At 42.3% G+C, this 25,744-nt stretch overlaps 2 protein-coding genes across 2 annotated transcripts; one reads left to right on the top strand and one right to left on the bottom strand.

The window, feature by feature from the left end:
- The first annotated feature begins 289 nt into the window (after positions 1-289).
- On the top strand, positions 290-13,402 carry nacad (NAC alpha domain containing). Its single transcript, XM_039806761.1, has 10 exons — positions 290-603; positions 3,772-4,055; positions 4,169-9,593; positions 9,861-10,109; positions 10,488-10,579; positions 11,202-11,270; positions 11,388-11,534; positions 11,648-11,782; positions 11,971-12,093; positions 12,709-13,402. The coding sequence occupies exons 1-10, from the start codon at positions 519-521 to the stop codon at positions 12,721-12,723; spliced, it is 6,624 nt and encodes a 2,207-aa protein (XP_039662695.1). The 5' UTR covers positions 290-518; the 3' UTR covers positions 12,724-13,402.
- A 306-nt stretch (positions 13,403-13,708) lies between these two features.
- Positions 13,709-18,551, bottom strand: glipr2l (GLI pathogenesis-related 2, like). Its single transcript, XM_039806762.1, has 5 exons — positions 18,164-18,551; positions 17,469-17,577; positions 16,139-16,242; positions 15,616-15,693; positions 13,709-14,492 (listed from the first exon to the last, which is right to left on the bottom strand). Exons 1-5 carry the CDS (start codon positions 18,174-18,176, stop codon positions 14,326-14,328), a joined length of 471 nt encoding a protein of 156 aa, XP_039662696.1. The 5' UTR covers positions 18,177-18,551; the 3' UTR covers positions 13,709-14,325.
- Positions 18,552-25,744: the final 7,193 nt, after the last annotated feature.

Below are 25,744 nucleotides of genomic sequence, written 5' to 3'. Positions count from 1 at the left end.
AGCTCCCTCTCAGAACCTACACACACACACACACACACACACACACACACACACACACACACACACACACACACACACACACACACACACACACACATTCAGATCATGAGGCTCTAAAACATACGCCCACAACAACAGCATCACTGTGCTGCACCACAGAGAGAGAGAGAGACCAGTGTATACTCCCATCTCGTACTCTCACTCTTTCTCTCTCTGTCTGTCTGTCTCATTCTGTCTCAAACACAAACACACACACACACACACACACACACACACACACACACACACACACACACACACACACACACACACACACACACACACACACACACACTTAGACACGTGCTGCAGGGAAGAACTGAGTGTTGGGTCGCTGAGCATTCAGGTCCCCCCTCCCCTTCTTCTTTCTCCCTCTCCACTGTCACTCTCACTCTCTCACTCCCTCTCCCTGTTCACCTTGTCTGTTCCGGCTGTATGGTTTATTGTTGCGTCAGAGCTAAAGAGAACCAGCAAGAAGCATGCCGGGGGAGAGCTCTCACAGAACTGTCCCCACCGACAAGCATCCTGAGCATGGAGCTGAGGAGACAGGGCTCCCTGGACCAGGTAGGACATCTGGGATTGGGGATGGAGAAGGGAGAATGATGTAATTAAACAGGTAGATGTGATCGAACACAGACAAGGACATATTTCGAGGAGAGCGGATGAGGGAAATGCAGAGCAATTAGATAGTGTTAAATAGATTGGGGCGAGGAGGGGAGAGTTAGCAGGATAAAAAACATATGGCACATATAGACTGGGCTAGTGAACGTGTAAGAGACTGTTAGGTAAATACTATCTGCTTGAAACTGCTGGGGTCATTTCTGTCTGTCTGTTGACATGTGCAGTCTGAGTAAGCTGTGATACAGCTGCATGTTAGCCTCCTTACTTAACCGCATGTTGTCTCCCCTTCCAGCTTCCAGCTATTAGCAGCCTCCACCCCAGAACTGTCAACTCCCAGTCCACCTCTATGCACTCCTCATCACCAAATCCCTATTAACAAACATTCTCTTGTCTAAATGACTTCAAAAAGCTTTGTGTAATTGTCCTCCCTGCAGCCCCCATACCCATCTTCCCGTACCCTAACCTCCTCACCCCATATCCCTCGTCCTGCTGCCCCATCTTTAACCCTGGCGCCACCCCATCTGCATCCACATCTCCCCAGCAATTTTGCAAGCTGTAAGCATAGAGTGGCTCCTCCCTTCCCCCAACCTCAGCAGGAACATGACACAGCAGCATGGCAGCACTCTGTAGGAACACACAAACCACACAAGCACAAGAGCTTTTGTCATAAATCTATTGCTCACGTTGCTGCTGTATATCGGACGTTGTGAAATTATGAAATAAGTAAAATGAGAATAGGGAGAGAGAGATAGGAGAAGATAATGTTGTGTCAGTGCAGATGAGAGATTGGGAGGGTCAAGATTGTGTCACCTTATTTACAGCCAGGCAATAATGGTCAGAGTGAGAGTGTCGTCATTGGAACAAAGTCTTGTGACTACTGTGTCATTTACAGTTATTGCACATAATAGGCTATAGCTAGCTAGCTAGCGAGTAGAGTATACTGTAGTAAATGTCTGACAGTCATGATGGATAACCTTAATCGCTATTACAGAAACGCCCTGCCTCCTCTCTGCTGGAAGTAGTTTACAGTGGTTTGCTATTTTGGAAATGTTCCTGCTCTAACTTTATCATTGCCCTGATCTGTTCATTGGCTTGGAATTATTTTAAGCCTTCTTGGCCTGAATCTTGGGAGGGGAGGGAGGAAAGCGAATTGTCGGATGCTCTAGTTGCAACTTGTATTTTGGCACATACTTGATGAAAAAAGAGAGCTTAGAGGCTTGATTATGACTAAAAAGGGGGTTTCTTATGTAGAGAGACAAATAAGCATATGAGACTATTAGGGTGTCTCTGCTGCTAGGCTTAATCAGAGCAGTAGATGAAATAGAGACTCCCCTTGGGGCTGACAGGCCAGCGCCGCAGCCTCTGTGACGCAGCTCCAGTCTGCTCAGCTTGCTGTGGCCTGCTCATCCTACGGCAAGCCAGGTACTCGATTTCACTGCCTTCTCCCAGAGAAGACTTGCAGTCCGGGCCAAGGAGGGGAAGAGAGGAAGACATCCACAGACTGTTAGCAGCAGTGAATCTGCAGCTAAGAGACGGAGACTGCCAGCATAAATAATACATGTCACTGGCTTATTTAGCAGCCTAGCAAAACAGTAGCTCCAACAATGTGCAGTTCTTACATTTGATTCTAATGCCAATAAAGAGTAGTTAATGTGTTCAAAGTAGTTGTTGTTTTGCTTGATTTTCTATAAGTCAGATATAGATTAAACATTGTTTCTTGTTTGCCTGTGCATATTGCCACTGAAGCTAGGCCTGGCCTTTTTATTAGACAATGCAGGAGGAAATAATGAACTGCCGTGAGACTGGGTTCACATGTAAGTGTAGAGCAGGAGTTGGCTTTTGTACATGCTTAACTGTGCATCTTTCCGATTAGTGGCAGGTTTTAGTCTCTGACAAATGACTCAGCACACACGCAAACACACCGAAAGCTTGTAATTGGGGCAGCAATCAGGCAAGGCTGCTAAGTGCTGATGATTGCATCTGCCACCACCACAGGCAGGGCAGGAGAGCAGCAAGGGAGGAGATATACTATGTGCAGAGAAAAAAAAGAACATGGAGGCGAGAGAGTCAAAAAGAGAAACAAGGAGAAGCAGCTTTATATAATACGAAAAGGGTTTATAGAGTAATTTTGAGGAAATGAGACAAAGGAAGGGCTATAGAACGAGTGAATTAGTAAGTGATATCTGGAGCTAAGCCACTTGTGTGTTATAATGGCCTATCAGCATGTGGACTAAGGTCACCATGGCAATGGCCCAGTTAAGAAAGAAAATTAAGGTTCTGTTCCCTCCATGTGTACTATTGAAAAAGAGGCTTATAGTGCATCTTTCATAGATATTTCAGTAAATGTATACTTTTGTGTTATGGTAATCAATCTGATATAACAAAATCGTTAAAGATAAGCAGTTGGAGCTTTCTTTTTTTGTCATTTCATCTCAGTGATTTCTCCATTCCTTATGACATTTATAAAGATGATAGAATGGCCTAGAAGGCCAAGAGGACAGAGAGCACCATAATTCAATGACTTGAGTTCGTTTGCCTCTGGATAATTGTGCAATTGTGCATGTTGATACAGAAAGAGAAAGAGAGACAGAGAAACTTGGAGATGTAAAATAAGATATTGTAGTGTAGAAGCATTGTTTTTCATGTTTTGAGTCTAGCCTTATGGTGGAACACTACAGGCAGGTTTAATTGCTTTAAAAAAAACACATCCATAATAGCCTATTCATGTCTGTCTATGTTTTTCATTCTTGGTGATTTCTTTGCTCTCGAAAGCCATCTGCACACAGAGCTGAGGGATATTTGGTTAATCTACTGACTGGCATTTTGGTGATATTTTTGGAGCTCTCTGAGTGTGTGTGAGAAGAAAAGTTCAACTGAAGAGATTAAAAAGTATATTCTTGTACAACCAAGGAGGCGTAGCCTTCCACATTATGTCTAGTATTGTGTTACTGAGATAATTCAGTCAGCGAGATTGAGCTCACTTCTTTGTTAATTCCTTACTACAGTTAAAATTTACCATAAATATGCCAAAGTAGACAGTTTCCTTAATTTAACTGCTCCTTCCTTTTATTTAAACTGTTGTTTTACATCCCCCCCCCACCTGTTTTTCAGACATGACTAGACACCAGTCTACTGACTCCACCCCTAGTGACAGTGGCTCCTCCCCTAGTGACAGTGGTTCTAGCCCTTCGCCCAGTACTCCTCAGAAGCTACTCCCAGCATGCACCTCTCCATTTGGACCACGGATATTTCATGCAACACCTAGCTCCTCTGGTACTCCAAGACCCCAACCTGAAGGCTCTGACCATCGCAACAACACACAGAGACTGTCTGGAAAGTTAGGTGGTCATGGACCTTGTGGCCGCCACGTCCCTGTTAAGATGGAGAGAATCAAGGTGTGTGTTTTGTGTGTTGGATGTTTGCAATTTTATAGAAGATATGCCACCAGACACATTTTATTGGTATGCTGATATGAACTTTATTATGTATGTATAATTTGTTTCCCCAGGTCCTGACTGGTTCTGAGGTGGAGAGTGACTATCAAGAACCACAGACCATTGACACAAGGGTGGTGATGGGTCAAGAGACACTGCTCAAAACAACAGAGATCCAGAAAAGAAAACCCATGGTTGAGCCAAGTGGTCAGGCTATCCCTTTGCCAGCTATTCCAAGCTTTTCAGGTCCTCAGTCACAAGCAAAAGAGACCCAGCTGGAAACCAGCAAAGAGGAAAACCAAGCCCAAATCCCTCAAAAACAGCAGGATCAGCAAAAAGACCCTGTGCAGCCCCCAATCATACTCCCTTCCCCTTTTCAGAACCCCCTATTCCCTTCTTCTTTCTCCCCAGAGCCAATCAGAACAGATGACAATTTGAAAGACAGCCAGGAAGAGGGTCAAACCCTTTCTCAAGACGAAGTGCCTTCCCTTTCTTTTTCTGAGCTCGTCTGTCCAGTTGCTTTGTCCTTCTCTGAGCCAGCCTATGCTGTTGACCCACTACGAGTGGGTGTGCCCTCATCTCTTGACCCTGACCTATACTATACAGCTCCTTCCACCCCAATCAAGATGGCCTCCCGCTCTTTGCACCTTAAACATCATTCATATCCTGGTTCTCCAGTCTGCCCACTCTCCCCTGGCTCTCCCTCAGATAGCGAGGACCTCTGTTCCCCTCTCACCTCTCCCTCTGGCTCTTATATCACAGCAGAGGGAGGCAGCTGGACCTCCTCTTACACATCTTCAACCTCCCCCTCCACTTCTCCTAACCTGCTCCTTACAGAAGAAGCACAGGAGGCCCCTGCTTGCTTTGTGGGCTCATTATCGGAGATTGGAGATGAAGTTGCGGAGGAAAAGGGACGAGCTTGTCCAGAACGGGAGGAGGAAAAGGCAGGAGGCTTCTGCCTGTACCGTCCTGATGATTTTGTCATGAATTCACGGATGGGTATAACAGGGACAGTGATCCTCGAGGAGGAAGAGGCTCCAAAAGAGGAAGAGATTAAGATTTCCAGAGAAAGTTGTCGTCCTTGCTGGGTGACTGACAATACATCTCCTTTAAGGAGCAGTAGCAGCCGTAGCACTGACTCCCAGGAAGATGGGGGAGAGTCTGAAAGCTCACTCTGCCCACTGGAAGAGACTAGTGCAGGGAGAGCAGAGTACTCTAGGGCCTTGCAGACAGGCCTGAAACTTCATCTGGAGGCATGTGTATCAGAGGAACATTATGGACAGATGGATGATCACCCAGACCGACCCTCCACTGCCTTGACTCCTGACACAGAGAGCATGACCATGGCCTCATCTAGCCTTAGCCCTGACTCACCTGTCAGCCCCCTGGATGCCTTCTGTCCTGGAGCCTTTGGTAGGTTCGGACCCAGTTCTTTCATGCTCTCCCAGGCAGCCTGTGCTGATGATATACCAGTGGAGGAAATGATGATCCCTGCCTCCCTCATCTCCTTTCCCCTCCACACCAGCCTTATCTTTAAGGCTGATTCAATGGAAATCACTCTCTTCCCCACAGAGGATGAGAATGATATCGGAGAAGGTAATGACATCAATGAAGGGAAGGATGTTAATGCTTATGCAGCAGGAGAAGAGGAGGCAGATGTCGAAGATGACGATGATGATGAAGAAGAGGATGATGATGATGATGATGATTATGATTATGACGACGATGGTGATGGCAATGCTAATGGCTCTGCTGACGGTGGTGACAATGATAAAAATAATGAAGATGATGATGGTGAAGAGCATGATGAGGCAGGTGAGGAAGCTAAGGTAGAGGTTAAAGTGGTAGAAGAGGAGGAAGAAGAGGAAGAAGAAGAGCAAGAAGAGGCTGATGAGAAGTGTGATCACAAAGCAGTGCAGGATCCTACAGAGGAGGACAGCTCAGCATCCTTCCTTCATTCACTTTCAGAGACATCTATCAATGAGGGGTTGGATGAAGCCTTCTGTTTCCAAGACGATACAGATGACTCATTAGATTCTGCCTCCTATAATGGGGAGGAAGATGAACGTCTATACAGCACTGAGAGGCATGCACAATCAATAGAACCCACACAAATGGATGCACTTGATCTAACTGAAGTCCAAACAGAACCTGAACAGGGGCCTACCACTGGAACAGGTCAAACTGAACCTTTGCACACACAACTGACAACAGACAAAGTTGTGGATTCCCCCAAAACGACCTGTCTTTCTGAATCCATTGCTCTGGATAAACCTACACCCCTGGATGAACCTGAACTGGAATCAACCAGTGGAATAGATCAGACAAAACCTTTGCACATGCACATGAGCACAGACAAACCAGTGGATCACCAGACACCATTCGGTCCTTCAGAAGCTATTTCTTGTCAACCAGAGTCCTCCAGCAACGTGGACGAAAGTGGGAGTGAAAGTGAGATGATGGATATCTCTGGTTCTTCCAACCCTCTTGAGCACCCTAAAGACAGCTCTCATGTGAACCCTTCCACCACTACTGTTGTCATTTATGTTCCACCTGACCCTGCTGTTGAGTTCCACAACTCTCCTCCTTCTGCCGCTTCTGCACAGGAGATGTTAGACCTTAACAGTTCAGTTCTTCCAGAAGAATTGGCTGAGGAAAATCCCCAGATGAAAGATGATGATTTGCAAGAGAGCAATGATTATTCAGGAGGGGAATCCCCAGAAAAACCAGAAAGAGACTCTTTCAAATTGCTCATCAAGCCTCGTCATTATCAGCCAGAAAGCCACAGGGCTGTAGGAGCAAGTAGACTTGTATTATCAAAGTTTTTCTCCAATAAATCAGATGTGCCTGGAGGGGCAGAGGACACATGTAGGACAAGTATTCACAGGGAGTCTGACATTGAGCTTGACCAGAGGAATGGGAATACTTCAGCTGAGTCTATGAGTGTGGAGTGTAGAAGCATTGATTCTGCCACCAATGATTTGAATAAAGGTGTTCTTCTTCTCTCCTGCCCCAAAGAACCTAGTCCCAACCCCAGTAATATCCCTGTTTCTGCCTCTCCAGAGGTCATCTCAGAACTTGCTGACAATCTGGCCCTGACCCCTGGTGACTCTGCCCAGGAGAACCTGAGAGAAAACACCCTGAGTACTGATGAAGGGGTGCTGGGAGCTGTTGGATCCCCACACTACCCCCTTGCCATCTCGCCCAAAAGGGAAAACTCAGAAACAGACAGCAGGGGCGGGAGCAGGGAGATGCGTCCTGGAGCTGGGGCGTGGTGCGATGACAGAATGGGGCTGGGGTTCGGTCTAGGATTAGGATCAGGGGCTGGGTTTGGTGTGTGGGGAGCAGGGGAGTCACTCTCCCTGTCTCTGGGAAAGAGGTATGAGAGTCTGCTCATGTGTGACACAGAGGGCCAAAGCACACAGACGGCTGTGGAAGTGTGTGAAAATTATGACAACGTTCTGGGTTCTGTTCTGGATGAGGAAGACAACAACAGTCTGTGTGGAAAGAGGGACCAGATGGCGGATGAAGAATTAGTAGGAGAGGGAACTTCTGAGTCCAACTTGGCTAGCTGGAAGTCCATTGAGGAGATCTCAGAAGCAGGCGGAGGGGAGGATGGAAGCTCCAGATTTCCAGAGGATGATGTCAGTAATCTAAATCCAGACAATGATGGAGATAACACGCACACACAAATACAAGAAACTTGGAAGAATTCTAACAATAACAATGACTCTGCCTTTGACTCCTTGGAAGTAGCCATGTGTGAAAGTCTGAATGCTCTATCAGAGGAAGTGAGACCCCAGAGTGTGAGTGTCAGTGTTAGAGAGTCTGTGTCTAATATTCCACTTGAGGAGATGCCACCTCAGGTTTCTGACACAATTCCAGATGAAGGGGAACAAAAAGACAGATCCATAAACCAGGCATCAGACACAACACAGGCACCATCCTCAAAGGAAGATGCCTGTAGCATCTCAGTGCCATTAGTTGAAACTCACATGAACAAAGCTGTAACAAACCAGAATCTCAGTTCACCAGATAAAGCCAAGTCAAGATGTCATACTAGTCCAGAGTGTCAGACAATCACTCCAGAGAGTAATACAGCATTTTCTTTGCTACACGGATCATTTGGTTCCTTTACTCCTAAATGTAAATCTAACGAATCCAGACCAAGTAGAGCTTGTCAAGACAAGATGGAAAATTCTGGTTCCCAGTCAGAACCAGAGATAGTGAAGCCTCCGACTGAAGGCCAAAGAAAAGGTGATGTCAGTCCTGTGACTGACAGACTTGTTGATGAACCAAAGACTACAGATGCCTTTCGAGGACAGCAATGTGTTGTTAGTAACTCAGGGGTAAAAGACGAGGAAGAAAAAGCAGAAGAGAAGGCAAAAAAGAGAGGTGAGGAAAAGGATAGGAAGAACAAAAAGGAAAGAAAAACCTCTCCTGCACAGAATGTCCCAGAGCACTTTCCGTGTCACACCCCTAAAGGGGAACTTTGCACAGAAAAAACAATTGCTGCTAAGAAAGGGAGGAGAGGGAAGCAGAACAAACACAGGGCATCCCAAAAAGGCAATCATGGTGACTCTAGTCCTGAATCTGTTGATGATCCAAAGAAACCCTCTGTTCCATTAAATACCACAGCAGATGGATGGTCAAAAGGGGACACAGACAATTCTGAAACTAAGACAGGCCAAAAGGCAAACAACAAAGCTTCATCGTCGGACTGTCAACAGAAAACGTCTGGGACAAACAAAGATGAGTTTGGTTCACAGATACAGGGGGATAACAGTCCCAGTCCTGAGGTCAAAATTCCTATCCATGGACTCTGCAAATCTACCACACATACCCCAGACAACCTCAATGTTGTCTTACCAATTAACCAAGAATTACATCAGGAACAGGAAGTGCTTGATAACAGACCCCTGTCTGATAGTCAGAGAGGAATCACAGTGGATATTAATGATAACAACATAGATGCTGGCCAAATCCCACCTACCCATGATACCTTATCATACTCTCTGACTCCACTGTCTTCCTCACCATCTCCTGTTTCCTCTTCCTCCCCTCTACCATGTTCCTCAACAGAGCCAGAGGATGATCTTCCCACACCTGTGCAGGAATCCCAACCTGTCCCCTCAGCCCAGCAACAGCCTTCACAGTCCATGTGCCACACCACCCCACCGCTTTGCTCTACCTCCCCCCGGACACAAGAAGCCCCTGATCCCCAATTTCTTCCTCACAACAACCTCCAAGAGGTCACTGTTGTCCTTTCTGCATCAACTACTTCTACCACAAGTGTCTCTTCGCCCTCATTCTCCACTGCCATGGTGTTAAGCCTGTCCCAGCCTACCCAGGAGTCAACTTCACCAGCGCCTGAGACTCTCGATTCAGCAGGTGTTCCAGACTCTATTTTCCATCCCCAGTCTCAGCCTAATCTCAACATCCAGCCTCACAAAGAAATCAAGCAAGGTTGCACATGGACCACACAAGACAGGTGCAGAGGTGAGTATAAAAATGATGGCTTGTTAGATTGATAGCACAGTGCAATACATACTGAGGAATCCTTTATCCTCTTTGTTACAGTCAGTTCTGGTAACAGTAAAAGGGTGCTTTGCAAATTGGGTTTGTTATCAAAAAAGAAAAACCGTCACTATATTTCCCTGGTTTGTTGGTTTGAAGCAATACAAAATCAGCAGAACGTTTGTTAAAACAAAGTCAAATGAGAGCTACCTAATACAAATATGATAAATTTGCTGTTTGCCCTGTAAGGTCCCAGTTTGGCTAAGGAGGAGACAGACAGTGAGGATGATGGTGGAATGCCTCGACGTGGTCACAGATCCCAGGCCAGAGGAGTGGCAGGAAACAGGAATGGAGCCATGCAGAGAGAGTCTTGTCCATCCAATCAGCGGGAAATACAGCCTTTCTCTGCCCACCAAATATCCGACAGACAGTCAGGCTGTCCAATCAACCACAGCCACAAGATTGCAGAAGAGATCGACCTTTCTTTCCAAAACAATTGTGAGTTGTTTCTGACCTCCTATGCAACATTTATTTTTCTATGCTTTCATGACATACACACAAGACATACATTCTCTGCATGGTATAGTTGACTTTTTGATTTATGGATGAAGAGTGTGTTATTAATGTGTTATTATAATATAAAAATCACATGGTATGGAGATATAATGAAATGTATTCTCCATAGCCTAATTAAATTCCCTGATGTTGATTAAATGAGCTTTGGGATTTAAAAAAAATGAATGCTCATCAGCATAGCACTAATGAGTCACTAATGCCCTTATTACTTCTACTATGGAGATTAGTTTCTATGGCCATAGGATATGGTACCCTTCACTTACATGTACTTAAATGTGTATTGGATATGTTCTTGTGTAGGTTCCATATTAGCTTCCTGTAATGAGTCCGAGAGTGAGGGCTCAGTGCCTGAGCTGGAGGAGTCAGAGCCACTGAGACCATCAGAGCCCCAGGTGAGACTGTTCATGCTACTTATTGGAAACCATTTTTTTCCCTGTACAGAGTTACCTATATATTTTTTAACCTCTTTTGTGACAAGTATTTTCTAATATTATTTTATAACATGTAACATTGGGATTGAAACTTGTTTTTTCAAGATCCCAACACAATGATTTTGAAATTAGGAGGAAACTGCTTAAATACTGAAAACTTGAATGCATGTTATGGGGAGAGCTTGACGCTACAATTAAAGCTGAGAAGAACATAAAACATGATTTGTCCTAATGTATATAAGGAGTCATGGTATATAAGCTTCTTTTTGCACTTCCCAGAGATTACTTGATATTGCCCAACCAGCTTTATATTTTCAGTCGTTGAAGTTTAAGAATCTTCTTTTGGGAGGTCATGCTAGTTATGATACATGAACATAAAATGCATTGCTTCCTGTGTGTGCAAGAAAAAGCAAAACTGTCTGGCATCAGGAAAACAGCAGTGAAAACTGCTGTTTACAAGATTAGAGTCACATTTGGTGATATTATTAAAATTGACAGATGGCAAATTAGCACATTAGCAAAACTACTTTATGAAAATGTCCTAGATTTTAGAAGTAATTAATATATGTTTTTTTTCCTACAGTCTGTCTCCTTTGCAGATGAAGGGCTAAACAGACCAAAACAGAGCCGCAGTGAGAAGAAGGCCCGCAAGGTCTGACTACTGGCTGTATAAAAGTATTTAAATATATCAAGTGGAGTGTATTTTACACCAGTGTTTCATTTGTGTTATTTTCTCTCTCACTCTCTCTGCTGCTGTATGTGTATGTAGGCCATGTCTAAACTTGGTCTAAAGCCAGTCCATGGTGTGACCAGAATTACCATTAGGAAGTCCAAGAGTATCTTGTTTGTCATCAGCAGACCAGATGTCTTCAAAAGCCCAGCATCTGACATTTACATTGTATTTGGAGAGGCAAAGGTAAGTCTTTCTTTCTCTTTCTTTCTTAGATATTCAAGCTTCAGTTCATGTATTGTATTGTCTCTCAACCTCTCCTCTCCTCTCCTCTCCTCTCCTCTCCTCTCCTCTCTCAGATTGAGGACCTATCTCAGCAGGCTCACAAAGCAGCCGCAGAGAAATTCAAGGTGCCTGTGACCTCTTCTCCCTTGGCCCCACCTGTCCCACCCAGCCTCACCATCAAGGAAGAGAGTGAAGAGGAGGAAGAAGAGGTACTTTCTGTCTAAACTGTTGTTTCTGAATACCTATCAAATTATTAATGTCAGTACAGTATGTTGTAGCGTTCTGTAATCTTTTATTCTGTTGTTAACTATCTCTCTCTCTCTCTCTCTCTCTCTCTCTCTCTCTCTCTCTCTCTCTCTCTCTCTCTCTTTTCTCACTTTCTATACTATTCTATCAGGTGGATGAGGGAGGTCTTGAGCAGAGGGATATCGAGCTGGTGATGGCTCAGGCCAATGTGTCACGAGCCAAGGCAGTCCGTGCACTGAAACACAACAAGAATGACATTGTGAATGCTATCATGGTGAGGAGGAAGGAGGGGGAACGAGGTAGTGAGAGAGGAAGAGTGAGAGGGTAGAGGGAGGGCAGATGGTGAACAAAATAATGAGTCATAGCCAGTGAGCGGGGAGTGCATGGGGGGGTGGGGGTGGGGGGGTGGAGTAAAGAACAAAGAGCAGAGGACAAATGACAAGTAGAGTTTCTCCTCAGTAACTAAGCAACCTCTACTGTTCTGTAGGTCATCAGTGTAGTTTGATGCCCACTAGGTGGCGGCAACAACTCACACTGAGATAACTGAGTTGCCTAAGTGACGCAGTTGATTTTGTTGGGGGTGGAAAGCAAGATGAAGCTGTCTTTAGATTAATGGCGAAGGTTGGCTAAGTATAAACAGAGCATCTCATTCTGATTATCCCAGAGAATTGTATTTTTTCTAAGCAGTGTGGCATATAGAGTTGCTTCTTTTCAATAGTAGTGAAGACCGTTTTGTATTATAATTTAATGAAGGAAAATCAGCTTTGTTTTCAACTCAGTTTTATTTAATTATAATGATTCATATTTAATTTTTACCAACTGTACCATTCTTCTTTGAATCTCTTTTCTCTTTTGTCTTCTTCTGTCTTTCTCTCCCTTTTCCACATAGGAGCTGACCATGTGAGTGGTGAGGACGATATGACTCCTGACCCCCTCCTCCAGCCTATACAGTCTAAACGCCACTGACTCTTCTGTATCGCTGCTACTGTATGTTGCATCCCCAATATCTGCTAAATAAAGTTTGTTCCTGCGTGGGCTGGGGCTGCATTGTAAGATTGCTTTTACTGAAAAGATAGCAGATGGCTTGTAACTTGTTTTAACATTAGGAGCAGCACAGTCCTTCACATTTTGCAAACTCACAAGGCCTATTAAAACTTTTTTCCTAAAGTAAAATCTATCAATTCATTGTCAATTGTAACAACATAGTCTAAGCTATTGTTTTATTGATGCTGGTGTTAGGGGTTAATAGCCCTATATTTTTAAGTGTGAGCAAATGAAGAACACACAAAAGGTCTTCACATGAAAAAAATCATTTATATTGTTAAAACATTTTCTCATTGGGCTTTTAATGTGAAAGGTGTTATATCATCATGTTGTTCATGTGTGGCAGATGCCAACGGCTGGGTGGATTCTGAAATAGGCAAGACAAAAACAAAAACATGAAAATGTAATGGCTTTTTAAAGGAAGCATTGCAAGAATACTGCATTGTAATATTACCATTACATATAATTGCTTTACATGTAATGTTTTTGCAGAAGCAGCCTGCAGATATTAAAGGAATACTTTGCACTGCTAAATCGTTTTTGGACCCAGAAGATTTATGTAAGTCTCACAATTATTCAGACCCTTTAATACCAACCTCAGAAAAAGCTCATTAATCAGTGTTTACGTATTACAACTGCTTACGTTGTCTAAAATGTTCCTATATTAATCATACTCCATAAAGTTACACTTTTCCAGCACATGTGTCAGACTCACATGTGCTATCACCTTTTTTTAAGTTTAAGTGAATGTGTCATGAAATTAAACTCTCTTTTTGTTCAGTTTCTTACTCTCTTATAATATCACACAATACAGATGACACAAGTGTACCCAGACAGATGCCAACTGCATTTCTGACCATCTATCAACTTTATTGTAGAAAACTGATTAGAGTACAAAACACATACCGGGGACTGCAGGGTTGGCTTTGACAAGTAGTCGCAACAACACATACCACGCATGCTGAGTCAATAGCTTTGAATTACAAGCAATGACTCCAAGTGTAAATTCATAAAGCCTGTCCCTTTGAATAACTTAATTCTCATTTTTACTCAAATACGGATGTGAGGCGATGATGTATTTCAGCGTGTAAAAATAAAAAAACATTGACATTAATGAATGAAATACTGTCAGAGGCAATGTAAATGACCATCAAAATCAAGATTAAACAATCCAAATGGTTACTGGAAATGTTTTGTTAGCAATGTCAGACAGTAGTGATTTCTTCATTCTAAACACTGTATCAAACACAGGTCTTTTTTCAAATGACAAACAGGACTGGAAGCCTGAGTGCATTTCATAAAAAAAAAATCTATACAAGATAGTATGGATCTCTACTAGGCGAGATGTGCTGCTCTCCTGAGTATCCTTCATCCTTCAGTGCAGGCAGACAACTTCAGACTCTCCTGGAAAATGGAATAAATGCCTTTGGGCTTGAGTCAAGTGTTGGGGATCGAGACATCGTTAGGTGGTGGATTTAGCTGGGAGGACGTTGTTTTCAAAGTGTCCCTGGTTAGTGATATTTCCAGCGGGGAAGTATCTGGCCACCACAAAGGATGAACCGTCTGATGCAGTAGCCTTACCGACACCCAACTTATTACTGCTCTTCCACACCATTGCCGTGAAATGACCTAGGTGGTGAGTTAAATGAGACAAAAATATAAAGAAATTAAAGGCAGAAAAATCTGTGGAAAAAAACAAGACTGTTAGGACATGGTTGAAGCTGAGTGCAGTTCCTCTAAATATTTACAGACAAAGGAATCTTAATTCCTGTCTCACTCATCAGTCCTAAACCAACCTGTACACTTTCTTATTTTTTTTCTCTATCAGGCAACTTTATATGAATCAATGTGAATCATTGTGATGTGTCCTAGGAGTGATCTGCTTCATGTGTGATTAAGTTACACAAACTTATGCACACTAGAGTCTGGGGCTATGGGAAACCATCTGGAGGTATTAGGTCAGACTTGAAATGACATGGAGGCTGAGAAGTGATACAGAGGACCTTGATTTCCCCCATGGCTGGTCACTGACTCAGACAGTCACACACTGACTGAGGTGTGATATCAGCAGGGGAATAACAACAACCTTGCCCATGCCTGGGTAAACATGATCAACCAAGACAGAGAAACTGACAATGTGCAAACAGAAAATGACAAAGAGAAACAAAGAGCAAGAAATAAATACATAGAGATAAATGCATTGGGAAAGAAACACAAGGAGAGATGAGACAAGACAATGAAAATGATTATTTTCAGTATTGATTGATCCACTGATTATTACCCTGATTAATTGATACATTTCTTATATATTAACTGTCAAAAAATAGTTTATAATGCCAATCACAATTTCCCAAAGCCAAAGTTGACATATTCAAATTGCTTGTTTTATTCAACCACCAGTCCAAAACCCAAACATATTCACTCAATTTATGACATTTTTCATTTCAATTGCTAATTATTAATAATTATCGATGCATCAACTAATGCTCTCAGTTTTTTTAATTTTTCAAAATTATATTATTGATTGTTATATACTGTATATTTATATCAGAACATTTTTAATGATTACTTGATGATTACTAATGACACCAACTGAATACCAACGTTGGGGGCCAAAAACAATAGGATTAGGCAATGGTTATGGTTATGGTTAGGGTTAGGTGCCTTGAAGTCAACGGTCGCAGCGCTGCCTGGAAGGAGACATTGGGGGCTTAAAACACCATCGAGCAACACTCTTGTGTGTAAATCTCACCAGTGCCAGAGGAGAATCCAGGACGGTTGAAGTTGTACTGTTTCACTTCATCATACCAGCGGTCTGTAACATCCTTTCCTGCACGGGACAAAGTGTAACCTCAACTTCAAGGACAATCAAATTGGTCTTGTGTTGTACATATTGATCAGAATGACAGCAATATAAGAAGAATTCCCCCTGGAGCTACAAATCTCTTTTGGGGCACATGTTGTTTACAATGCTGCACTTTTTCTCACCCAGTGCTGCACTGTTGGAGATGTTTTATGAATCACACCGTCCTGCGCTGACATATTTCTGCTGTGAGTCATGGTGTCTGAGCTCTCAAACACAGAGCCAAGTGGAGGGGAAATACATCCCAGCTGTTCACTTTCAGGGTAGGACAGTCTGCTTTAAGCCCCATAGACTAAACTATTGTATGGATGTGTATCTCAAGAGGAAGACAAAGAGGGCATATACACAAAATCATTCAGTTTTATAAATAGTATATTGAGCATGTGTGTATGAGTATATATACTGTAGGTACCTGATTGGTCATAGGAGGCCCACGCCAGGTTCTCTCCACAGCTCCCTCTACTGGACTCCACGCTGTGTTTCAGGATCCGTGTGCTGGCCAGACTTTCAGCATAACTGTGGACAGAGACAAAGAAAGTTGTGGATAGCACTGCTGAAATTGCTATGAATCCTGCAACAAAATCCACTCCTGCACGCAAAGATTTCCACTGTGAGTGGCATACTTCAAAGCTCTTTACTTCTCTAGATTTAGGCTTCCCAGAAGTCTCAGTTTTTAAAAGCACTGTGCTGTCCTCCACCCCCCAAGATAAACAATGTCAAATCCTTACCTCAAAGGTTTAATCTAGTACAAATATGCAAAGCAGGCACAGAAACTAATTCCTCTGAATTGCTTTTGGTAATTGTGTTTTGGTAACAAAAGTGTACATGCTAAGCTATAGGTTTTATCAACACAGTGTTGATTTAGTGACAGTATTTACTCAAATTTACAATATGAGGTGTTACTACAAGGACAAGGTTCAACACCTGGTAAGTTATTCACCATGTCTCTATTTAAAATATGGTGTGGATAAACCACAGATGTTAAATGCCACAGGTGTTCCTCACCACAAGAGTAATAATGCTTTTTGGATGAAAAGACAAACTCTTCAATTACAAGTCCAGTGAGCTTTTGTTACTGATTTTGTTGGCTTAGGTTCTAAATCCTAACTTTATTTATAAATCTTCTAATGATCCTCGAGACACGCAGCTCTGAATCAACGAATGATGGCTTTAAATGAAGAGGGGTGAAACCGATAGCATCATTTTGTTAAGTGCCTTTAAAAACGCCAGCTGACACAGAGGGAGAGGTAAAAGCACCATTATTCATGTTCCAATGAACTGTGCTGCGCTTTCAATGGTAGATTATCTGCAAACTCAAATATTTACCATCATAGATATTACACAGCAAATACAGTATTTAAAAGACACACACATTACCAGAGATGTAGACTGTACACTGTATCATTCATAACACTAAACTTTGTTTAGCAAATCAATGTTGCTGTTGATATTGCACCATCACCATGCTTGAGGAAAAGGACTGAAAGTCTATTATCCAAGACAGTTAGTTGCCTATTTCATTCCTGACAGCACTGATCAAGTTTTCATTTACTCAAACAACAAGAACAAGAAATTGTCAACACAACTGCTAATCACAATAAAAACAAACCAAGACCCTCGATATCTTATTATATTTTGTTGTTATTTCATTTGACAGGTTAGGCCGAAGCTGTCACTGTTATCCAGAGCAGTTTGACAATGTTTATTGGTTTCTAATTTAATCGGTGTGTGCATTAACCCACCGGGTAGCCTCTCTGCTCAACTTGCTGCTTAGCTTCATTGGAGGAGCCTGGTGCTTCCTCCTGAACTCATTATGGCACTGCAGCACCTCCTCGGAAAACTGCTTTGAGGCTGATAGACAGAAAGGAGAGAGGCAGGAAGGGTTAGGCAGCCAGAGAGAGAGCAATCTGACAAAGGACACGTGATGATGCAACATGAAGATCCGTGCATGGCTGCAGAATACAAACTCGAGCTGAAGTGTGAGTTCACCACCTGAAGACTGACTGACCTCAGACAGTGAGTATTACTCGATGACAGATGATGGAGAGGAAAACGTCATCCACATCACCCCCCTCTCTGCCCGGTGCCTATCACTCACTGGGCTTTTCATAAGTAGCCTACCACAATCTCTTGAGTGCTTACACAATAGGCACATTGAAATAGCCACTCAGAAACAATACAAATACCAATGCTGCCTAACAGCCAGCATCCACTCAGCATGCTGCAATATGAATCTTAACTAATGATCAGTAAAATCTATTTTAACAGTTCATTGAAAGAAAAATAATTTAGTCTTTTCTTTTGCAAGTTTGCCTTGCCATGTCCTACTTTTCAAAGATAGCAAAGCCACAAACGCACACAGTAAACAAGCAAGTTCTTACTCCGGCCAAATGGATACAATCACAGTTAATATTCTCAGGGTGCAGTTTCCACTTACCTGACTTCCCCATGGTGCTGACACAGGAAGCCTTCAGTAAGATCAGAAACACTCTTAGCACTGAACGAAAGCAGCCTCTCCCCTGTCTTGTTTTTTGCTCCTCCTCTCTTTTTCTCTGTTGCTTGCTCCCCCTCTCTTTCTTCCTTTACTGCTGTCTATCTAATGTTGATGCTTTGAAACAGCTGCCAATGCCGTTATTTCGGGGGCCTTTCCTTCAATTGCTGTCTCATTCCACCTTGAAAAAACAGCAGCAAACTTCCCCTTTAGCTGTGTATCTGGTTTTAAAGATCCTTTCGTAACATGCTTCTTCCTCAAGTTCTGTTTCACTTCATTTAACTAAACCTGCAGAGTACACACCCACTCCTTGTCTTTACATTCCCACAAATGAGAGGGGAGCCCCTGCAGACGGTGGTGACATCATCTCTGTGAGACACATGCCCATATATGGCTCTGGTATTCTTGTAACTCAGTAGCCATCATGCTACTCCTAGCAACTGTAACCAGGACAGTGGCTATTCTCACACTCCACACTGTAATGATGCATTGTTGTGCTGTGCGACAGAAGACAATAGCAAACTTTGAGATAGGCCACACAGTGTATACTGTACTGTATATGATGCTCACTTTTTCAAAACATCTTTTCACTTTAACTAATGGTGATATCGTCAAGGTGCTTCAACATTGTCTTATCAATAAGTTACCCCCAACACACCAAAATTGTAAATTAGTGATCCCTTAACCTCCACCCTGGATAAAAAAAATCAATGAGTGAACAATTCCCCTACTGCAGTTGACACACAGGGAGAGGCAGAATCATCATCCATCATGCTGCAGAACAGGTTTCTACTATTGGTTTTGTCTGCATGAAGTATGTTTCCCTCTGCGCTTTAATAGTATTTCCGAACTGGGATATTTATTATTTCAACAACAAAAAAAGACACCTGTTTTAACAAAGGCAGGACTGGTGTGTAACAGAATCTCAAAATGGATTACCTCATATTTTACTGTGCATCTCATAACTCAGCTTTTGAAATTGTGTCTCCACTTTTTGTGAATGCTGAGGCTTGATTGCTAATCTCCCAGTTGTGAATGTGAGTTTATCAACACTTTGTTAGGCTTGAATAAATCAAAGTTAATAAACACACACACTACAGTCACTTTGGTCAAGACTGAAATATCTCAACAACTATGACATGGAATGTCGTGACATTGTGTACAGGGATCCATGATCACCAGGGGAGGTATCCTACTTACTGTAGTGATCCCTTGACTTTTCTTCTAGGAGCCATCATATCGTCAAAACCTCAATACCCTGGTTAACTGTAACTTTACCACATCATCACATTTCCATCATCATCAGCTGTACTTTGCATGCTCAATGGCGCCCTCAAGGGGTGGCCATGGCCACCCTGGTACAATTGCTGCCCCTGAGCAATTTCCTAAACAGAATGGTCACCATCCAATCGCTGATAAATGCAATTCTTCATTTATTTGAAATCTCCAAATGTCAAATGTTTGTGATACCAAATCACATTAAGGTCTTAGTGTCTTATTGTGGTATTTTGGAGGGATTCCTAAAAAAATTTTTTATCAATTCTGAACTGGTCAGAAATGGTCAAATATTGCAGCAAATCTGTGTAATAAATGGATTTAACCCAAAAATAAAAATAAAAACTCTTCAGGTTCCCAGCTTTCAGATGATGTATACCACTTATATGTGTCATCAATTCATGGTTTTAATACAATCTATATAATTCCAAAGACAGCTTTGTAAATGAGTCATGTTAAGTTGTTAAGATGCCAGTTGGCAGTATACTTGTCAGCTTTAAAAGAGGTCTAGCAATCATAATTTTTACTTGCGATTTCTTGAGTCTTCATAAGGCCACTTAAAAAAATCCTACAGATAAGTCAGATAATCACTGTCTGAACTGCTGATGCATCATTGCACCACAACTCCACAGGGTAGCAAGAAGGACAATTCTAAAACAAATATGATACTATAAGGAGAGAAACACGGTGGTCACAAGTAGATATTCACACTGACTGAAGACTATAGTGTGACAACTTATTATATCTAGTTATTGGTGTGCAGACCAAACATACCCAGATATTTTGAGACATCATGTTAGTCATCAGCCCATGTAGCCAACAGTGTATAGTACATACATTTCCTGAACATAACGTATTCAAACATAATAATTATATTAGTAGCATTTCCTGTCTACAGGACTGCTGTAATTAACAGCTCAAAAGTAGCTCACCCTTCTTTTCATCTGCTTTTTTTCTGGCAGATGTCAGTCCTTAAAGGCAAAGTCTTTTATGAGATTCAGTGTTAAAAATATGTATGTGCTTATTCATGTATCATCATTAAAAATATAACATGAGGTACAATGGAAATGTGTGTGCCAATCTAGATTAAAGAGTCCACGTCTAGTTAATCCAACATTGTGTGTACAAGTTCCCCTGTCATAATTAATATACAAGGGGCAAATGGGTGTGAGACAAATATTTCCTGAAGGGTCAACCACTGATTTTAATCCACACAATTTTAAAAGAAACAAACATAATGAGATAAAATAATTTTTTGTAACAGGATTAATGTTTTGCATTGTGAGGTGTTTCAGTTATCGTCTGTGATCCTTTTATGTGTAATTATTGAATATGCCACAAGGTGGGACTGTTAGCAAAGACACTGAACAAGGACGTAGTTGGACCATTATTCACACTAAGTGCAACTAATGACATCTCAGTTTCATAATATGAGTGGACATGATGGGATTCGTGTGAAAAGTCAAGCCACTTCATTTCTTATTAGCTAAATAGTGCTATCTTAACAAATTAATTCCTTCTTGATTCCTCCTATCATCTGCATAGTGATGGGACTGGACAGCTGGAAGAAGACATTTACATAGTGGTCTCGAGACACTGAGACTTTACAGCCATACATCTTCATTCATACTAATTGAGATAGCTGTGGAGTGTGTGTCTGTGTGTATCTGCGGTGTGAATGTGTGTATTTGAGTGTGTGCACGTGCACATGCAGTAGGAGGGATGGTGATGTGATTTATAGAGAGTGAAGCCCTTTTAGAGGGACAGTACAGACATCGATCCATGCAGATATTACATCATTTATCTCTGCACATTGGCTATGTCTGCTGTACTTATTGCTTGGCTCCCCTCCCTGTCAGCTGCGACATCGTTCCTTCACTTCTCCTCTCCTCCCCATCAATTTACCTCTGTCTCTCATCCCCTCCTTACCTTCCTTCCAATCTGTAATTTTCATTTTTTTTCCTTACCTGAAGCCACTGATGAAAATATTCCATCAGATCCCTTATAAAAAGAAAGAAATACCAAATTATTTCTGTGCCAGATATAATTCTCCACTCCTGTCATTACTGAAGTGGATGTGGATTTATGGCAACAGAAATGTGAAATAACTCTAACTGGGGCTGTAAGTGCACTTTGTTGCATATAATTCCTCTTTAGCGGTCCCAGGAGGAAGGTGAGGACTTTTTAATAACTCCCTCCATTCACCTCCATCCTCATTAAGAGGTCTAGTTGAGTGAAAATGGAGAGATTTACTTGGGGGGGAGATTGATCTCAACTGAGAGAAAGAGGAGTGAGGGGGCTGTACTTTTCCGAAGGAGTTGTTGAAAGCTTCCTCTCCAGAGCTCTGCTCCAGAATTTGACACATCAAGAAGCCTTTTATGGTGTCATTAGTGTAACTGTTCCACCGAGGACAAATGATTCTGCGGGTTAAGAGGAGTTAATCACCTGCCTATCAAACCTCATCAAGCCGCCTCTACGGATGAGGCTCTATACAAATCTCATCATATTTACAGAGCCTTCAATTAAGCAGATACAGGCAAGGAGACACAGGCAGAGAGGAGAGAGTGACAGGGTGAGCAGAGGGCAAGCTGGGAGGGTAGGAAAGGAAGGAAGACAGAGATAGAGGGAGACAGAGACAGTAAGCAGAGTTGGACGACTCCTGTCTGACACTAAGCAGCAGACACGTAATGTCTTAAAAGGCCATCGCAGTCAATAAAGTTCCTAATGTGCTTAAAGCAATTACTGTGTCCGGAGAGGAGCAGAGTGCATGCAGGATATTAACCTCAGTAACCCGCTCTATCTGGTCCATAATTAAATTATCCTCACATACTCATTCTAATACAGACACACATACACACACACACACACACACACACACACATTCATGCTAGCATACAGTACATTGATGCATGTTCACATAAAGTATGTGTTGAGCCGTATCCCTGCCTGACAAGAGAAGAAAAAAATAAGAATAAAAGTGAAAGTAAAAGATAGATGATGATTTGGGATTTCAGCGCTGCACAGTAACAAGTTTGATGTTTTGATGGCTGTTATATTTTTATAACATACTGTAGGTTTCCATGCATCCATTTGAGGACAAATGACCAACTCTCTGACAGTGTCAATGGTCTCTCCTTCTCTCGATAAGAATTCTTGGTAACAATTCATTTCAAGGGTTCCATAGTTTCCTATGTTCTGGGGAAAATTGAGAAAGTGTTCAACTGGTCTTTAGAGAGTCAAGCAATTCAATCAATCAATTCAGCGTAGATAGGTATAATTACATTTCCAGTGAATGTACTGTATGTATTTTGCATTTCTTTCAAGAAAATTACTCTTGAAATAAACAGCTCAACATATTCAAATCTACCAGCCACTTGCAACTCAACTCTCAACTCTTTTTCCTTTCTGCATTACTGTACTGTATGTATATTCAAATTGAAATAGCTGTGTCCAAGTAGTGTAGCTAATAAGCTCTTCAAGTTGATTTAATGCTGTTTAATAGTTGTCATACAAAAGGCTATTTGCAGAGCCAGAGAGAAATCTTGACACTATGGACCCTAATTATTGCTTCTGAAAATAGCTAACCACCCTTAAGCATGGGCCCCCGGTGGAGCTTTCCTCAGCATCTGGGACGACTTTTGTGGTTGGACTGGGAAGCAAGCTAATTTAGTATTTGTTGATGGTGCCTCTTTGGCTTATTTTGCTGTTGTGTTTGCATTGTTAAGTCATATTTTTTGACCTTGCTTTGGGAATTTTAAGCTGCTGCTTTAGGGCCAACATATAACAAAGCTATCTGTTAAATAAGAATTGTGAGCATGGTTGTGCTTATGAATGTGTGTGTGTGTGTGTGTGTGTGTGTGTGTGTGTGTGTGTGTGTGTGTGTGTGTGTGTGTGTGTGTGTGTGTGTGTGTGTGTGTGTGTGTGTGTGTGTGTGTGCATTTCTCTAGGTGTGCATTTTTTACCATGCTGAGGAGGTCTTCATTGCTCTGGCGAGACGACACAGGAGGATAGGCTGTCTGGAAAAAAAGGTGTTAGCCCATCAGCAGATTGTCAAGCACACTCTCTCACACACACATTTCCAGTGTGCATACACACACAAGAATAAAATACAGCCATCGACTACTGACTAATATAGAGGTGGAGATAGGAAAGGTATTGTTTGCCAATGGTTACCGCCAGTCTGTTGCATCCACCAGCATGCATGCATATTCAAAAACGCATTATGCACATGGATATACCCTCAAGTAAGCTTTGTCACATGAACAACAATTTGTCACCCTGTTGTGTTTAAGATGTCATGATGAACAAAGTGTGAACATTATGAACTGGGTTAGTGCACTGAATTTAATCAAATCAACTACTGCAAACCCAGCAGGAATTACAGCCTAAACCACATTACAGCAAGTAAGCAAATTTGGAAAATTCTTACATATGTCCTTGAGGCAGGCCTATTTGAATATCACATGTTAATGAATATTTAATGATGATAATGGTAACCTCTCGAGCAGACTTGATTTTCAAACATGCGTCACTGCACATTTATAGAAATATCTCAGCACATTAACTGGAAGAAAATTATGATTTGAGTCATGTGAAACTGTATCTATGCTTCACTCTGCTGAGCGCTGTAAAGCGACAGCCTCCTCATGGCACTGAAAAAAAATAAGTAGAAAAAGTTGTTGCATTGACAGCTTGCTGATGCCATTTACACAGTAATTGCAATCATCTCTGGGAGGATGTGATCTTCAGCACTATCATGCCACCTTTAACAAATATAAAGACTTCGGAGGCCTCTGATGATTGGAGTTAATAACACCTGGCTATTGCAGCTTGATTTCTTTCTGCCTTATTAGGCAATTTTCTACAAAGATGTATTCTATACATGACTCCAATAAATGATCTCAGACTCATTCAGTGCTAGGATGCTGTATAGATGGATGAATGTGAATTCAACATGCTGTGAATGGCAACATTGTATGGTCTAAATGAAGGACACAGACAGGATTCAAATGTAAATGTATGGTTTCCACAGGAAAATCACACAGCTCCTGTATGTCCTTTGGTGTAAGTGTATATTAATGAGGACAATGAAGTTACAGAGCAAACATCTACAAAGATACAAGGATCTTCTGTAATCTGACTCAATGACATTGAAAATGAGGGTCGCCCCTCAATGATCTCTCAAGGATAAATAAACGTTGAATGAATACAGAGCGAGCACAAAAGAGCAGCAATTGAATCAAATTATTATTAATTTTGTTTGCCTTGAGTAGTGGTTGCTTTAATTTCAGTGAGGGATAAAGCCACCGGACAGATATCTGTACTGCTAATATTCATTTTATTTGCTCACACTGTGTGTTCTCTCTCTTTTTGTGGTCACGGATCATAGAAGGCCAGGGAGAGCAAACCAAAAAAACTAATATGAAGCGAAAATGCATGACTATAGCCTTGGGGAGTAGAAGGACAGCACGGTAGGGACAGTGTGTGTGTGTGTGTGTGTGTGTGTGTGTGTGTGTGTGTGTGTGTGTGTGTGTATACATCTGTGAGAGACATAAAGAAAATACAATTTCTCTCAGAGCCAAAATGAGGTTAGGGAATTGGATAGAACACTTTCGTTCCCCCCCAATGAAAATGCCTCTCTCATATTTGCAGGAGGACATATGGGGTGTGAAGCAAAGCCATCAGATGACGACAGGGGGAAAGGAATGCTTGCGAGCTGGAAGAGTTGACAAGGAAGAAAAAAGCAACCTGAAACCGAGGAAAGGGGGAATCAGTTGGGGAGATTGCGTGGGAAACCTTGGGCTGACACCACTGTAAACTTTAATGAAGAAACTTCCTGAGTCCCACCTATGGGGGGGGCTGAGTGCCAGTGTTACAACCATCTAAACAAAACACTGAGATTCTGTCAAAACGCTGATGGGCTGCACAGCATGCTCTAACACCGTGGAGCACAATATGCAGTGTCCACCTCACCTCACTCCATCACTGTGAATGTGCTGATACACTTACGCGGAGACACAGCCACACAGCACACACACCTTTACACTTGCACACACACAGTTACAGACACACACACGCACACACACACACACACACACACACACACACACACACACACACACACACACACACACACACACACACACACACACACACACACACAAACAAGACAAGGTGGTAGACAGTCGGTGTGGAGATAGATGGGGAGGTAAATAGGGGTGTCATGGCAGTGTGATGGAATGAGGCAGGGGA

This window comes from Perca fluviatilis, chromosome 7, assembly GCF_010015445.1.
Source record: "Perca fluviatilis chromosome 7, GENO_Pfluv_1.0, whole genome shotgun sequence".
In the NCBI taxonomy this organism is placed as follows: domain Eukaryota; kingdom Metazoa; phylum Chordata; class Actinopteri; order Perciformes; family Percidae; genus Perca; species Perca fluviatilis.
Note: the sequence above shows the minus strand (reverse complement) of the source record. Positions and strands in the feature narration are given on the sequence as shown.